This window comes from Cuculus canorus, chromosome 24 (genome assembly GCF_017976375.1).
Source record: "Cuculus canorus isolate bCucCan1 chromosome 24, bCucCan1.pri, whole genome shotgun sequence".
Lineage (NCBI taxonomy): Eukaryota > Metazoa > Chordata > Aves > Cuculiformes > Cuculidae > Cuculus > Cuculus canorus.
Window position 1 is genome coordinate 4,584,407 of NC_071424.1, and position 17,129 is coordinate 4,601,535.

At 47.4% G+C, this 17,129-nt stretch overlaps 1 protein-coding gene across 1 annotated transcript in view; it reads left to right on the forward strand.

The window, feature by feature from the left end:
• Nucleotides 1-17,129, forward strand: part of BLTP3A (bridge-like lipid transfer protein family member 3A) — a 36,651-nt gene that overhangs the window by 17,782 nt on the left and 1,740 nt on the right. Inside the window, exons 3-20 of the mRNA XM_054087566.1 lie at nucleotides 1,578-1,616; nucleotides 2,059-2,150; nucleotides 2,360-2,549; nucleotides 2,966-3,106; nucleotides 3,571-3,741; nucleotides 4,830-5,007; nucleotides 6,509-6,595; nucleotides 7,187-7,351; nucleotides 7,844-7,986; nucleotides 8,743-8,884; nucleotides 9,406-9,599; nucleotides 10,296-11,845; nucleotides 12,089-12,285; nucleotides 13,453-13,604; nucleotides 13,712-13,859; nucleotides 14,796-15,067; nucleotides 16,046-16,154; nucleotides 16,898-17,013. Coding sequence (XP_053943541.1) covers nucleotides 1,578-1,616; nucleotides 2,059-2,150; nucleotides 2,360-2,549; nucleotides 2,966-3,106; nucleotides 3,571-3,741; nucleotides 4,830-5,007; nucleotides 6,509-6,595; nucleotides 7,187-7,351; nucleotides 7,844-7,986; nucleotides 8,743-8,884; nucleotides 9,406-9,599; nucleotides 10,296-11,845; nucleotides 12,089-12,285; nucleotides 13,453-13,604; nucleotides 13,712-13,859; nucleotides 14,796-15,067; nucleotides 16,046-16,154; nucleotides 16,898-17,013 — 4,086 coding nt within the window. The remainder of the gene's footprint in view (nucleotides 1-1,577; nucleotides 1,617-2,058; nucleotides 2,151-2,359; nucleotides 2,550-2,965; nucleotides 3,107-3,570; nucleotides 3,742-4,829; nucleotides 5,008-6,508; nucleotides 6,596-7,186; nucleotides 7,352-7,843; nucleotides 7,987-8,742; nucleotides 8,885-9,405; nucleotides 9,600-10,295; nucleotides 11,846-12,088; nucleotides 12,286-13,452; nucleotides 13,605-13,711; nucleotides 13,860-14,795; nucleotides 15,068-16,045; nucleotides 16,155-16,897; nucleotides 17,014-17,129) is intronic.

Below are 17,129 nucleotides of genomic sequence, written 5' to 3' on the forward strand. Positions count from 1 at the left end.
TCTCACCGAAGGCTGGGCGCTCTGCCCCGATGGTGGCCGGCTGCAGAAGGTGGAGGTTGCTAAGGGAAGCACAGGGAAAGTACACTCTGATCCTTGAACAGCTTCAGGTGGTTTGTGGCACAGGGACTTTTTAAGCCAGTGGTGAGGTCTTTGTGGCTAATAGCCACTGATGACTTTCCAGGGATTTCCCTGGATGCTTTCTGTTCCCACTTACTCATTTAACATCCAGAGCGTGCTGTGGTGAAGAATCTTGCAGCTGAACCACATCTGCTTTGGCTTGTATCAAGTCTGCCTTTGCTGGTTTTAGTTAACCTCCTGCTACTATTACTGGAAGAAATAGTGAACATCTATTCCCTGTTCATCATAGAATCATGGAATGGTTTGGGTTGGAAAGGACTCTAAAGCCCACCCAGTTCCACCCCCTGCCATAGGCAGGGACACCTCCCACTGGATCAAGGGCTCCAAACCCATCCAACCTGGCCTTGAACACCTCCAGGGATGAGGCAGCCACCACTGCTCTGGACACTACTTGTCACTTAGGATTTTACAGACCTCTCTGGTCACTCTCTCCCATTTCCCTTCCACTTTGGTAAGGGAGGAGTTTTTTGTGCCTTCCCTCATCCCTGCTGATTTTTATTTTAATGCTAAAGTTGTAACACAGAGCTCCAACAGGAAAAGGAAGCAGTCAGAAATGGAGTGTGGTTCTGTGAAAGCCTAATTATGTTGTGAGGTATTGTAAATATAAATGGAATTCAAGTCTTAGTTGTTGAAAATGCAATTAGAAAGAAACATCAGGATAGTACGTGTGAAAAGCTGCACTTCCTGTGCTCGGGCATCCTTTGTGCCCACAGTTTTCCATTTACTTGCATAACTGCTGAAATTGTGCGTGCACTTGCAATTGCACTTTTGTAACACTGAGTTCTCTTAGAAGTTTTTCCTCCTTGTGCTTTTTAGAGCAAAAAATTGATGTTTTTTCAGTTGATATGAAATACCAAATTGTTCTGGGTGCAGAAGTGTTCAGTATATTGGAGAGACTTGCTAGCAAAAATATCATTTTGCTCTGCCAAGTGACAATAAAAACGAGCTTTTCATGCTCATCTGATCTGTTCTGTTTTTAGAATCAGATCTGCTTAATTTAGTAACAAACATTTGTTCTTCCTCCTATGAGAACTGCAGAATAAGTGTCACTGTAAGATGATAAAATGGATCTTTTTGGTTTGTGCAGTTGTCAAAAGAGCTCCCTATCTTCTAGGAGCAGCAGCAATTAATTGTGAACTCTTTAAGGAGTGGAATGTTCTCCATAAAGGAGTAGGAAACATCAGTGTTTGAGCCACAGAGTATCTATTACTCATGATGATACGTGAGATCCAAAAGCTAAGCTCGGTTTATAGGTCTAGCAGCTGGAATGTCATTCCACTTGTCTGTGTGAGCCTGTCTGACCTGGATTCGACGGGGCTGGATGGATTGCCACTGTGGTCATGTCTCAGAGAAGAACTTTAGGCTCACGTGGTTCCCTGCGATTTCTCAAACTTTCCAGTGCAAAAATAACTCTTGTAACCTCAACTTTGTTGTTGCAGATCCAGTGGACAAAACTGAAAACGCACCCGATCTGCCTGGTAATGTTTCCTCTATTGTTCATTCCTTGTCTCCCTCGCACTTTTTAATCTCTCCTGCTTATGAAAAATCCCACAAAGGGGAACTGAAGTGCATACTTAGATTTCCTTTTGACCTAAGTCCTCCAGGCCCTTAACACACAGAAGAGCAGTTCTGGGAATTGTCCTGTTTGGCGAGAAGGAGCTTCCCGTGAGACCCACACTTCACTGTGGGATGGAACTGGATTGAGTTCTCAAAGTCCAGCACAACCTTGTGCCTGTTTTTTACTGTTTGTTTTCCCCGCACTTTGGGGATTGGGGTTACCCAATGATCCTGGCACTGACAGTGTGAGAGCTTTAACACATGAGACTCCAGAGCTTGGTTACCCCTGGCATCTCAGACTTAAGGTAGACTGAGCTTGAGGCTTAGTCTGATGTTAATTGCTCCCATGTTCTCTTTTTACAGTACTTGGATAAAGTGGAGGTGGAGATGCGAACATGTGAAGAGCCGCGGCCACCCAACGGACAGTCTCCCATCGCTCTGGCTGCAGGACAAAGGTCAGACCCAGAGCCCCGGGGCTTCTTTCTGACACTTTACTGGAGTATGGGTGGCTGTCATTCTCCATGGTTAACCGTTGGCCTCTCCATGTGCAGGTTTAAGTGGTTCTAATATTGCTTATAAAACTTGGAGTCTGTCTGTATGGAGCCTTGCCTTTCCCAGGGTTTCTGTTGTAACAGCTGATGACTGAAGGATCTTCTTTTCACAGCGAATATGGCTTTGCTGAAAAGGTCGTGGAGGGGATGTTTATTGTTGTCAATTCAATCACCATCAAGATTCACTCCAAGGCTTTTCATGCTTCTTTTGAGCTATGGCAGCTCCAAGGCTACAGCGTTAACCCAAACTGGCAACAGAGCGACTTGCGACTCACCCGCATTACCGATCCACAGAGAGGAGAGGTAAGGAGTCATCTTATGTTGCCTCTCATAGCACCTGAGCTGCTTCCTGAGCCCTCTGGAGTAACCACGCTGGCATCTGAATTCATACAGTGACAGGAGAAGCTTTGCTGAGCTTGCTTGCCCTGTGCTGGAACAGGGCAGCTGAGAGTTGACTTGTGTTCAGAGCTTCCTCTGAGCTCCTCTGAAATGAGAGAATGAAAGTGGAGAAGCTCTAAACGTCCTTGTGGTTTGTCTCGTTTTAAATTCCTTGTGAGAGAGGAGGTTGGATGTTGCCTGGCATGCGATTTTGGTTTTGGACTGGGACCACAGAATGATTTTCTGTGGCCTTGCTTCATTCCACATCTTTTAAGTGTTTCTTTTAATCCTTGAAGTCGTTGAAAATCTCAGCCTTTTCCTGGTTTTCTCTTTCTGGTCAGGTTTTGACATTTAAAGAGCTCACCTGGCAGACACTTCGGATAGAAGCGGATGCCACTGACAATGGTGATCAGGATCCTGTCACCACTCCTCTGAGACTCATTACCAACCAGGGGAGGATCCAGATCTCTCTCAAGAGAAGGGTGAGAGTTTCCTCCCTGCTTTGCAGGATGCAGTCTCGCTGCTGGTGCGGCGATGATGTGTTTCCTCCCACGTTCCTCAGCAACCATTCTTTTCCTTCACAAAGGTTGAGCCCAAGCTGCTTTATCTGTCTGTGTTTTCTGTTGGAGACAGCTGCATTCTTACCAAATGTCAAAGCAGTTTATTTCCCAGGGGGGAATATCATGTATGGAACAAGTTTTTAAATCCCTTGGAACATCCCAAGGAGAGCTGTCATCTCTTTACTGGGAGATGAAAGCCTGGTAGCCTTATTTTTAGCTGTCAATGGAAATGTGATGATGATGACATCCACCAGATAAGTTGACTTCTCTCTCAGATGAGTTTCAGAGCAGCATCTGTTGTTCCTGCTACAGCTTCTATGTGTTATGACAAATCTATTTACATGATTGCAGTTCTTGAAGTCCCTGACTCCTCCTTGCTGTTTCAGACCAAGGATTGCAATGTGGTGGCATCCAAACTGATGTTTCTCCTTGATGACCTGCTCTGGGTGCTGACAGACTCCCAGCTGAAAGCCATGATGAAATACGCAGAGTCTCTGAGTGAAGCCATGGAGAAATCTGCCCAGCAGAGGAAAAGCATGGCACCAGAGTCTGTACAGGTGAGCGAGCTGTGATTTGGATGTTGACCCGCAAGGAAAAAAGAAAAGATGAGGTGAAAGAGATGTTTCTGTTTGTGTGGCATCTCACCCGTGCTCATAGAGCATCTCCATGATGGGAACTGGTAGGCTTACCTGGTGTCTGTCAGCATCCTGTGGATTGTGGGCTTTTCTTGGGTAATGAAGTGACTAAATGAGTTGGATTAATTGCCCAGCAGCACTTTGAATGTCACGTGCCAGGTTTTGCCTGATGGCAGGGAAACAGTAGTGCTAAGTTGCATGACTTTCAATTTGGCTGGCATATGGGATGTTGCAGAGGGTCTTATGAGGATTTGATTTGGTAATAAGCCAGACATATGTTCTAGAAATAAGTTTTTCTGCCTCTAAATGACAATCTGGATGGGCCTGGGGGAAGGGGCTGGTGTAACAAATTATGACTCAAAACCATAGTAAGCTGTGATGCTGGCAGCCAATTTCGGTGTTGTTGTTTGTGTTTCTTTTTTTCTTCCTAATACTCTCGAGAGAGCTCTTGATTTTTGCAATTGTTCTTTGGTTCACATTTAGCTTAGAGGCAACCTTAGACCAACTGATTCTGACAGCAACCGTGACCTTCCCGTGCCGCTTTCCTTGTTTTCAAAATGCTGTGCTGAGTAGTTGTTTGACAAATGTCAGAGAATAAATACACAGGGCAGAGGACAAAAGATGTCTTCTGAGACAAGGACAAGAGGAGAGAAACATCGCTGCGTGTGGTGGAAGCTCTGGGGAAGGAGATCTGTGCACACAGAGCAGTGAGATGACATAGAAGCTGGGGTCAGGAATACTTAGCCGTTTGTTTCTAAGAGTCTTAAAGTGTATTTCAAGATAAATGAGTGATAGTTTGATGTAGAGGAGGCAGAACCACAAAACAGAGAGTTTTGCTTGGGAGAATGTAGGAAAGCATCCAGACTTCTGGCTCCCAATTTAATTTCTATAAACTGTTGCCTTGCAGTCTGGAACATTGCATGAGTTGGCTTTGATTGCATTATAAACCCTCTGTCTCTCTCTTTTTTTTCTTTCTATTAGTTCTTACCGCGCTTGTCTCTCTCCGACAGATCACACCGCCTGCTCCAAGTGCCCAGCAGTCCTGGTCTCAGCCGTTCGGAGTCGGCCCAAATGCAAGCAGCATCAGCCAATACTTTGATAAGCATGACATGAAAGAGTCATCATACCACCTCCTCATCTCACGCTTGGACCTGCACATCTGTGACGACAGCCACACTCGAGAGTCAGGTAACCAAGAGCAGCTTCAGGAAGACACTGTGGGAGGCAAACATGAATCCACTCACCAGTTTTCTGCCTTGAGGGAAGATCTTCCTCTTGCAAAGAAGCACCTTTCATGTTACTGTTTTGCAGTGAAGCAACAGGCAGTTGTTCAGGCTGCTGGAGGGATCGGTTCTGTATGTCTGAACTAGACATTGGAAAATCTTGGCATAGGACAAACACAGAGAAGTCCAACAGTAGACATGGTTGTCGTGACCTATAACTGTTGGAACAGGTCCAGAGGAGGTTACAAGGATGATCCGAGGGCTGGAGCACCTCCTGTACGAGGACAGGCTGAGAGAGTTGTTCAGCCTGGAGAGCAGAAGGCTCCGAGGAGATCTTATAGCGACCTTCCAGTAGCTTAAGGGGCTACAAGAAAGCTGGAGAAGTACTCCTTACAAAGCCTTGCAGCACTACGATGAGGGGGAACACATATAAACTGAAGAGGGGCAGATTTAGACTAGACATAAAGAAGAATTTCTTCACTGAGTGAGTGGTGAGGCCCTGGCCCAGGTTGCCCAGGGAAGCTGTGGCTGCCCCATCCCTGGAGGTGTTCAAGGCCAGGTTGGATGGGCCCTGATCCAGTGGGAGGTGTCCTTGCCTATGGTAGGGGGATTGGAACTGGATGGGCTTTAAGGTTCCTTCCAACCCAAACTATTCTATGATTCTATGATTTTATCACAGTGATAGAGGATGTGCTGCGAGAATGGTCTGGTATTGGGCAGTGGGAATAAAGAGTTATCGTTGCACTTGGTGAGAAAACGTTTGTTTTGGCAGTATTCAAGACTTTCACAGTAGCATAGCTACAGGAATTCCCTGCCACCTTTGAAAGACCATTCCCCTGCCTACCATGTTCTTTTCAGGCAATGCTTTGCGAGCTAGTGCCTGTTTTACTTCGAGCTCCCTCCTACTGAGCTGTACTTCTAAGTACTTTCTTCTCTTTTGAGGCAAATGTACACCTGCACAGCCATCTCTGATCCAAGTTGCCCCGTTTATTTTCATACATCCCTTCTAAAAGTGAAAAAAAATTCTGCTACCCACATCCCTTACTCTTCTACATATTTTGGAGTTGGTGTGTGTATCACCATCTCCTGAGCTGCTGTTATCGATATCCTGGCTCAGTTTTGTTGTATTTATTTCACTCGCCCTACCAGCAAGTATTGGAAATAAAAGGGCTGGTTCTTGTAGTGGGAAGTGTATTTGATAGCGACCTGAGAAGCAATGGGGTCTTGCACTCTTTGAGACTTTAGGTCTGGTTCTTACACTGTCAGCTGTTGGGCTGTTCCATCCAGTTGTCCTTTGCCTTGACTAGGACAACATTTTGATACAGCTGTCCAAGAAATGATGCCCTAACGTTGGCCGTAGTGAATCGATCAGTGGTGGCAATCCAAGAACTGTTGTTCTGTATTCTCCTGGATCAGGGCTTGGATTGCAGAGCTGATTGTGGTTTTCTTTGTTCTGTTTTCCGCAGGGGCTTTGAAGCATGGGATGCTGGGAGGTGCCATGCAGCTGACCTTCAGGAGGATGGCGTTTGACTATTATCCTTTCCACCGGGCAGGTAGGGCAGCGTGTGGCCTCTCAGCTTGAGGAGCGGGGGATAAAGAAGAATTTGAAGAGCAGCGAATGGTGTATGGCAGGCAGGAGTGGGAGAAAGGCTACACAAAGGTTTTAGGACTGAAATCCTCATGGGTAGGGTTAATCTAATTTACTAGCTGCTGGATGACTGACAAGTTGCTGGCAGAGTACAAAGAAAGGAGTAAGTTGCTGTCCCTTGTAAACATAAAGTTGAAACTGTGGATTCCTTTCCAGTTGCTTAAGCTCTGGATGTAGTCTCGCATGAACCTAATTAATTTGGAAGCATTATAGGGTGTCTCCCAGAAGAAAATCTGTTTGTGGTTAACTGAAGAATCAAAGAAAAGTGACTTTGGCATCCTTCCCAACACTTGAGTTTGGAACACTGGCTGGTAGGACCAGCTCTGTTGCGTGAAAGCCTGCACTTGTTTTACAAGCACTTGATATGCTGTATAATCCAGATCTGATGCCAATAAAGAGGAATGCCATACAGATTTACATACATTTGAAGGGTGCAGGAGGCTTGTGTGTATCCAGAAACCTCTGTTTTAAAGCCAGGATGTTTGCTTTCCTGCAGGAGATGCCTGCAAGCATTGGGTGAGGTACAGCGAAGCAATGGAAACCCGGGGACAGTGGGCAAAGAAGTTGGTCAGTGAATTTCAAAGCAAGATTGAGAAGCTTTATGAAGAAATGGACCCTGCGTTTGCCAGGACTCCACCTTCTCCCTTTAAAAGGAAACCAGGTAATGGTATTTGATAAAACTCCGAGTAAAGCAGGAGATGGGAACAATTCCGCTCCATCCAGCAATATCTCTAGTTACCTCTCCCCGGTTTAATGGGCTGATCTGTTAGTGCAGCAATCCACAGCACGCTAAAATCATAAATATAATGGCAAAAGAAGGTGGCTGTTGTAGTGGAAAAACACTGCAGCGCAAATGGATGACTGCAACGTCACTTTTCTAGCTTATATATTGAGTTTCTCCCTAAGTGAGTATATAAGGAGTAAATGAAATACTTAAAGCTTGGCTGAAGGATGTGCTCTCTTGCTACAGAACAGGCTCATCTTTCACGGGGTACTTCCTTCAACAGTCCTATTTTTCTGTTTCCTGAGCCCATTTGTTTCTAATTTTGGGGCTATTAATTCTGCTCTGTAAGCACATATGCATTGGTATTAATGGTGAAGCTGCAAAGGGCGTGAGTAAAACCCTGCTGGTTCTGCTTTTCCATCCTCACAGATTCATCCTCAAGTCCTCAGAAAAGTCCCTTAGAGAAAGGCCGGGTACCTCCCACGAGCTTGCCGCGACTCCGGCATCCTCCCTGGAACCGGCTTCGATCCAGCTGCGTGGTGGTTCGAGTGGATGACTTGGATGTTCACCAGGTGGGGATTTGAGCCGTGCCTGAAGATGTTCCTGTCATCATTAAAAAAGAAATTCGATGCGATAGGATTCAAATCGTGCAAATTCTGTGTCATCCAAGAGAATCAAAACTCTGCCAGGAGAACCCAAATGCCATTATTATGTTGCACGTAAAATTTTAAGCCAAGTATGAACTGCTCATAATTTTTGTGTTCAGAGGAAATTGCAGGCGTAACCACAGAGTTTCTGCACTCCGTGTCCACATCTAAAACCGCATCAAAGATTTGCAGGCCCAGGGTAAAAGATTTCATGCATTTGAGAAGTTTGTGGGGGTACAGATTTTTGACAGAGGAGGAATAAGCCTTACCTTGTGCTTTCTGACCCAGGAGAGAATTACTAGACGGGATGAGGCCCTACATCCAAATGCCCTGTGACCATTGCCAGAGCATAATCGGTGCCAGATACTATCAGGGTATTACCAACACACTGTTAATCTTGAAGAAAGCTATAATAGGTTTCAGTTCTGTTTATTCACGTCACTTAATTCTGATTGTTGGTTCTTTTGCTAGCAGTGACAGCAGACACGAAGAACTAAACTCCCTCAAAGGAGGGGAGTCGGCAGCATAAGCAGATAGGAGAAAGGTTTATTTCTACTTGAAAGCAGAGTATGTTTGATGTGTAAACGAGATAGGTTGAATACAGGAGAGTGCAGGGTTACTGGGACACTTCTTTTTGCCAGATCTGAATTCCGCACCACTGCATGCTGTTGTGTTTTTCAGGTTTCTACAGCAGGTCAACAAAGTAAGAAACCCTCCACCTTGCTTTCATGTAGTAGGAAATCCTTCAAGCTTCCTGATCAGGTCTCTGCAATCCATATTGAATTCACAGAGTATTACTTCCCAGACAATCAGGACTTTCCAGGTAATACACCAAGGTTAGCACCTTCTTTCATAAGTTTCTTAAAGAATCAGTCAACTCTTAATTCTTTAGGCGTGTTAACCCTGTTACACATTCTCTGGGTATCCATTTTTGTTTGATTTTCTGATGTTTGCCTTGCTAATGTTTTTCTTTTGCCTTTGAGAAAGCGGGATAGAGTTTCCCTGATTCAGAATGTGGAGGCAAAGTTGTGCTTGCAAAACATATCCATGAATATGTTGAAGGAGCTGCTGTCTGCCCAGCTCTTGGGGTTCTGTCTTACTGATTAGCACTGGAGTAGGATTGTAGGCACTTTAGGCGCTCTGCGGATGGCTTGATGCGAGACTGGGAACACCTCGTTTCTTGGGTGCACCGCAGCATCTTCCTTTCAGCAAGAGATCTGCCTTCTAGTAGGCGTTGGAGCCCCCTCCACTGGTGTTGTCAGGGCATGTTGGACACTGAGCTGCAGACTGCTTGAAGTGCCATTTCTGCTATTATTAATCCTTCTCGATTCTGTTTCTTTCCAGTTCCGTGCCCAAATCTGTATGTACAGCTGAATGGCCTGATGCTTACCCTGGATGCAGCAAGCGTGCTCTGGATAAACCTCTTCTGTCTGGATCTTTATCGGAGCTTGGAGCAGTTCAAAGCCATCTACAAGCTGGAGGACTCAGGCAAACGAGATGAGCATGTTGATGTTCGACTGGATGGCTTCCGGATGAAGGTACCATTCTTTCCTTCCTTTCTCTTCAGTGTTCTCGCCTTCCTTGTTGTGGAAAGAACTTGAGACCAGGACATCGCTGGAGTCCAGGATGAGAAAAAACCTCTGTCTTCTCTAACTTCCTTCTGTCTACCACTTGTGGTTATTTGGTTTTCATCTGTGGGCAGTAAAGTAGGCGCTTGAGTTCTATTCCAGAATAGGCAGGCAAACCACTATTTATTAAAACAGTGTCAAGGAGAAATTGATGGTTCAAGTAGTCAAAAGTTGTTTCCTGGCCTTTGGAAACCACTTTGACTCTCAAACTATTCCCAGTGGGCTGTATTGGCTGCATTGATGTCCTGTGGTGTTTGCCGTAACTGCCCTTGTTAGTTTTGTGAGGAGACTAAAGGGCTTGAACATGTAGTGGAGAAAGATCAAAGTGAGTGTTGAAAGTTGAGCTGCTACATAAACCATGGGTGGTAAAAGAACCTAAAATAAAACTTGATTTAAATTCCTTTTTCCCTCATGTGTAAATTTTATTTAGTTTTTCAGATGGGATAAGTTGAGAGTCCAGCGCAGCTCCTGGGATTTTAGCAGAGACCAAGACTTCTCAGTTGTTCATCTATTCCCAGAGCAGACCTTCCATGTCAATGGCCAGGATAAGCCCCTATAATTTCCCTTCTCCGTGCTTTACTTGTGCTGTCTTTTTCTTCTGTGTAGCTCAACATCCCCGTGGAGAAGAAAGTCACAGACCATCGAGATCGCCCTCAGACACTCTGCATTTGCATGTCAGAGGTGACCGCCACCAACACCCGCCACGCTCCCTTCTGCAGCTGCCAGGACCTCCAGAGCCTCTTCCGTAAATTTGCTGGTTCAGAATTCTTCCACTCCAGCTACACAAAGTTCCCAAGGGCTCAGGACAACTTCAGCCTCCTCCACACCCTTTTCTTGCGCCATGCCTATGAGGTGGATGATCGGCCTCGAAAGCATCAAGGCTTTCCCCAGGTGCTGCACAAAACCTCTGCCTCTGAAGATTTGTGGTCTGTGAATTTCACCGAGCTTTCCCTTGACTTTGAGGGGGCTGAAAGCTCAAAGGGCAGAGCCCTGAGCTTTATTGACCCTTTTCCTCTTTCTCTTTGGGCCTGCCTTCCCAGGAGATGGGGGCAAGCTCAGATATCTAAACGAAAGGAACTGGCAGCCTCCAAGTTGAAAATCAAGCCTTCTGCCAGCTTTAGCAGTCACTTCAAGAATGAGAACCTTTCCAAAGAACATGGGGTTTGTCAAAGATCAAAGACTGACCAGGATCTGAAGAACATCTATCAGGTTCCAGAGACAATGGATGTCTTGGGAGAATCTGACTCTGAAATCAATGATGGAGTAGATAGTAAAGAGCTGGAAGCTTCTGCTGATATCCATGTGCTTGTATCCTCGTCTGTTCACATCAAAGTGCGGCTCAACCACTACCAATACCTGGTGCTGCTCAGGATGAAAGAGGTTCTGCAGGCACTACAGGAGCAGTTGGCCCAAGACACCCAGGAGGTAACTGGATCTCCTTTAGATCCCATGTCTGCCTGCGTAGGAGTTGTGTTCCATAGTGCCGAAGTGGCCCTGCTCATGAATCCCGCCCCAGGGTCCATCTTGGAACCCAGATCCCTCGACTCGGACACCACAAGCCTGATTGAGTCTGAGCTCTCGCCTTCAGACAGCAAGGAGGGGCTGGTGGCTGAAGAGAAGGAGCTGAAATCAGAGACCAGTTCAGAGAAGGGAGCGAGCAGTACCTCGGAGGTACTCGAAGGCAGTGAGATCGAAAATGCAGGGGCCAGTGTCACCAGCGTACCGCTGGAGAGACTCCCACGATCCGCAAGTGATGGAGCTCTGAGTACAGCTCCACGTAGTAAGAACGTAGAGGAGAAAGGTTTGATAGAGGAAGCACGTGAAGCCGTGGAAGCCCTGGTTGCAGAAAGACCAGCAGAGACCAACAGCCATCCTCGGAGCCTGCCTGTTCTCCCTTCCAGCCCAACCTCAGACACACAGCCTACGGGGAGGGGGAACATCGCTCTCAACGGCCAGGCAGAGCTCATCCCTTTGAAGAACATAGAGGTGGAGCTGTCTAGCGCGCTGCACATCACGAAAGATGCCACGAAGGAAGCTTTGCACGTGACTATGGACCTCACCAAAGAAGCCATGTCTATCACAAAAGATGCCCTGAGCCTGAGTCGGGAGAAGATGACCTCCACCATGCAGAAGATGCTCTCTCTGCCCCCAGCCAAGTGAGTGGGCCATCCTCCTCCTGGGCTCCACAACAGCAGCAGCCAGGCTGTGGGGAAGTGGGGAGGTGTAGGCAGACTGCTTCCTTTCTTTCCATGTCATTTGGAGTAGAGCTAGGCTAGATCTTCATCTCCTGGGGTTGGTTTAAGTACACCAGTCTGACTTGCAATCGTTCAGAGTCCAGCCCCGTATCTGTGTAATCTGGAGGCCATGCTCTTTGCCTTTATCACTGTTGTCTTCTGTAGGGATTTCGTGCCCAAAGCAGAAGAGGGAGTGGTGACTCCAGGTGGGGGTGGCAGCAGCCGAATGCGTTTCTTCTCCATGAAGAGGACAGCATCCCAGCATTCCTTTGACACCACATCTGTGGATGGGAGTGGCCCAGAGGATGGGCTGTCGGTGGACAGCGATGGCAGTGACGGCTTTGTGATGCTCACAGACTCTGGTAAGAAGCGCTTGGCTTTGTCCTCCCCTGTTCTTATTGCACATCGGTGAACAGTTTTCTGCTGTGGGCAACCGAGTCATGCTGTGTTCATGTGGAATTCTCTCGCGCCACTCCTTCCTTCTGAAGGTCGTGAGTAGTTCATCCACAGTGGCTCTTTCTGCTTTTATAGATGCCTTTTCTTTGAGATGAGGAGCATAAGTGAGTGAGGAGCGTGGCTTCTGCACCCAGCAGTGGTGTTCTGAGGTGTTTGACCATACTGGAGCAGGGACTGGAGATGTGTGCAGGAAGGGACGTAGTGTTTAGGAAGGGTTTAGTAAGGGCTGGTTGGAAATAGCGTGCACTGAGCACCTTTCGTTTCAGCTCTGTATTCATAGATTCATAGAACAGTTTGGGTTGGAAGGGACCTCAAAGCCCATCCAGTTCCAACCCCTCTGCCGTGGGTAGGGACACCTCCCACTGGCTCAGGCTGCCCAAAGCCCATCCAACCTGGCCTGGAACACCTCCAGGGATGGGGCAGCCACAGCTTCCCTGGGCAACCTGGGCCAGTGTCTCACCACTCTCAGAGTGAAGAAATTCCTCCTTATATCAAGCCTAAATTCGCCCTCTCTGGTTTATACCCATTGACCCTTGTCCTATCACCAAAAGCTTTTATGAACAGCCCCTCTCCAGCTTTCTTGCAGCCCCTTCAGTTACTGGAATGTCGCTATAAGGTCTCCTCAGAGCCTTTTCTTCTCCAGATTGAACAACCCCAACTCTCTCAGCCTGTCATACAGGAGGTGCTCCAGCCCTTCGATCATCTCTGTAGCATTCTCTGGACCCGTTCCCACATCCTCATCTCCTTCTTATATTGAGGATTCCAGAACTGGACATGATCCTCCTGATGAGGTCTCACAAGAGAGGAACAGAGGGGCAGAATCCCCTCCCTCCCTGCTGGCCACGCTGCTTTGGATGCAGCCCAGGACACGATTGGCCTTCTGGGCTCTGAGTGCACATTGGCGGCTCACGTTGCGCTTCTTCCTTAAGCGAACGTGCTTAAGTTCATCTGAGGAGTTGGGGAAGGTTTCCTAGAGGGTGGTGTAGGCTGAGAGGCATGAGATGCAGGCAGCAGGACTTCTGAAAACCAGAAAAAGAAACAGAATCGAGTTGTTTTTGTTACTTCCATTTCAGAACCCAGCCTGGACCCTCTTTCCTCGGGGAATCTTCCTCAGGTCCCCAATGACACAGGCAGTAGAACAAGCCTGATGGCAGAGGACGAGGGTGGAGTGTCTCCTGACATAAACAGCTCGACTTCGCAGAGTGAAGACCCCAGTCTGCAGCTGGTCAGAGCTCTGTTCTTTTTCACTGTGATGTTGTCTCTGAGTGAATCTCAAGCGAACCCCACCGTGGTGTTTGCTTTAATAATTGAGCTCATCGCTTGCTGTTTCAGGTGTCTGTCCTCGTGTTGAAGATGAATGACTTGAACTGTGGAATAGAGGCACGAGGGGATGATTTGTCTGTTGCTTTACAAGTGATGAACGTGGTTCCAGAGCAACTGAACAATGTTGGAATGTGGCAGTATCTGCGTGGCTATCTGGGTAAGAAATCTCATATCAGTCTCCCCTCCTGCAACTTCAAACCGTTCCCCTTCCTCCTATCCCACCACTCCCTGATTCAGAGACACCCCCCCCAGCTTTCCTGGAGCCCTTTTCAGCGTTAACATTCAGTGTGTTTAGGGTTGAATACAACTTGTGCGCGAATGCAGAGAATCTTTCTGTCAGTGGTTCAAATCTGGTGTTTGAAAGATGTTTCAGAGGTGCCTACACAGTCTAAGTCTGCGGTGCCTAATTATCATTGTCTGTCATTATCATTTTAGTGCTGCTGGGAGGCATGAAACGAATTCAAAGAGTGATTAAAGCTGTTTAAGGGAAACCCTGAGGTTATTCCTGCCCTGCGAATAGTGCTTCTGGGCTGGGTGCTTTCCCAGAGTGGATTTTGAATGAAAAACAAACTATAAAAGTCTCACCAAACGAAAACCAAACAGAGAAAAACCTAACCCACTCGAAAAAATAAAACCAAAAGCAACTGCAACCTGAAACCTGAAGTGAAAGCCTGGGTTTGCTCTGGCTGTTGGCCCTTCCCTCTGACAGTACTTGATTGTGGCCGCGAGGGGACACGCGAGGGGACACAGAGGCACCCGAGGATCGTAGTGCTGAGGGCAGTGGAAAGGCTGAGCTCTGGAGAGCTGAGCAGTGGGAGAGCGTGGTCACCTCCTGATTTAAAGTGGAGGTGGTGAGAGGCGAGAGTGCGTCTCAGGGCTTAACTGGTCCAGTTCTGGTGCTCGTTCCTGTGAGGTGGACTCTGTCATTTGAAATTTAGATTCATTTCGTGTGAAGGATGATTTTGGACTGCTGTCATTTGTGAACTTGAGCCCATTCTGCATCTGGACAGCAGAGGGCTTTTCAAGATACCTTGTTTTGCATTCACACCTCGTTACTGATGCCGTCTTCTGCAATGAGCTCTTTCTGCTGTAGCTCTAGGAGATCCAGGGACAGAGAAGCCTCCGGTCCATGAAGCTGATAAGACCCAGCCAGAAGTGTGTTTAAGGCTGGAAGTAGGACCTGCCGCTGCTGTGCATTCACCTCTTGCTGTTCAGAATGGCTTCCTTCACATGCTAGTCCACAGCTACACAGCAGAGCTCTTCATGTCCTTCCTCACCAACCTTGGCCCCTTCCTTGAGGATGAAATAATTCCAGAGGTGATCCCCATGGAGATAGAAGTTGTGGATGCCAAAATCACATTGAAGGTGAGTGTATTCATCCCCATAAACAGAAATTCCCCGCAGGATCATAGCCCAGGCAGAGCTCACTTGCTGGATTCTGCTTGGCAAACAACCTGATCCAGGGGGAAGTGTCCCTGCCCATGGCAGAGAGATTGGAATCGGATGATCTTGAAGGTCCCTCCCAACCTGAACCGTTCTATTAGTCTATGAAAGGATGCTGTGGGATTGCTCTAGGCTTCTGCAGAGGTCCTGTTTTCCTGATGCCGTTTTATTTTGCTCCTAAAAGCTGCCTCAGGGATGAATGAGTAACACAATGGAATTGTTGAGTGATCAGATTGTGGAGAAACGGGAGCCTGACCTTCGGAGCCTCCCCCAACTTTGTTGCTGACCTGTTTTGCAGCCTCAAGGAAGAGAATTAGATACCTCTTCCTCTGAGTGCCTGTGTGAAATGGGAAATATTTGACCTTTTCTGTAAGCATTTAGAGAATAAGGGAGGAAAAACATTACATGAGAGCAGGCTGATGCTTGGGAGGGGGCACTGACAAAAGTTCTTGATTAAACCTTTTTGAAAGCAGCGCTCAGGCTCCACCGACAAATAGGAACCCCTCTTGCTGCACAGCAGCATGAGAACCTCCAGACTTAGGGATATTGACTTTTTTTTGGCCTAGGAATGTTAGCTAGGGGTTTGAAGCAGGGATTTGCTGGAGGACAACAGTGAAAGCAGCCTCTGGGGAGGTAGTTGCAGGCCTCTCCTCAACCTTTGTTATGGATGCAGCAGAACTCGGTTCTGATCTGTAGGAGTGCTTTCCACACGGATTGAGACCCACATGCAGCCTGGTGTGTAAGCCAGGCTCTTTCGTATGATGAGTGACCTTGGTGAGCTCTGGCAGTCAGTGCCACTAGTCCTTTAAGGCTGGGGCCAATTCTGAATCCTTTGTAGAACTGTCAGAGCTGTCACAGCAGTTAATCTCTTCTTGGCTTTGGGTTTTTTTTTTTTTCCAGGATGACAGTCCCCGGGTCTACCCCACCTCCCCTGGCCCTGTTCCTATTACCCTGGCAGTAGATCACGTCATCGTGAAGCGCAGAGATGACGGCGTGTTCTATCTAACAGGTCAGTGACATCAGGAAACTTGTTTTACTTTCTGGGCTGGAAACAGAGGGTTCTGTTGTGCCTGGTGCTGGACGAGGCTGTGAGGATTGCTGCTGTGATGATGAGCTCTGGTGTGTTGGCAGTCCCTGCTGCTGTTCTCCGCAGTTGCTTCTTCACCATGAGGGTGGGGAGGCCCTGGAACAGGTTGCCCAGAGCAGTGGTGGCTGCCTCATCCCTGGAGATGTTCAAAGCCAGGTTGGATGGTGCCTGGAGCCCCTGAGCCAGTGGGAGGTGTTCCTGCCCATGGCAGGAGGTTGGAACTGGATGATCTTTAAGGTCCCTTCCAACCCAAACTATTCTATCATTCTACCAGAATGGGCAAATCTGTCTTTAGTGCAAATGCTTCGGCTGCTCTGCTTTGTTCACCTCTGGATCGGTGCATTCCTGCCTCTCTAATTCCTGCTGTTTTTCTTGTTTTGTTTGGACTGCAAATGTAATACCTTAGGCACAAGAGTTTAATACCTAAACCAACCAGGCAGCCTGAATTCATGCCTGATGTCTCCTCGAGCTTGCACAGTGAGGACAGGTTACTGCTGCTTCCCTTGCTTTGGTTTCTCCATTTTAAAACGTGAATGAGATTTTTTTTCCCCTGTTTAAAAAGCAGAAAAAAAAATCTAGAAAAAAAAAGAAAAGTTACTCTTTTTACCCTGAGATCCCTGTTGTATCGATGTCCATTCCTGAGTGTTTTCTCTGCTGCTTTCCAGCTCCGCAAGAGGAAGGCTCATCGAAACAGGAGAAACCTGTGTCGGTTGTTCAGGAGCAGAAGGCCCCAGCAGAGTGTGTTTTGGCAGCCGTGGCAGCAGGAACACGTGGACTGCAGGTGAGTCACTGCCGCCGTTGCTGTCTGAGCAGCTGGAGAGCCGGCGGTGGGTGGAAAACGCAGTTCTTTGTCTTCGTGTTTGCAGTTTCTGGCAGGTGTGGTGCGTTACAGATCTG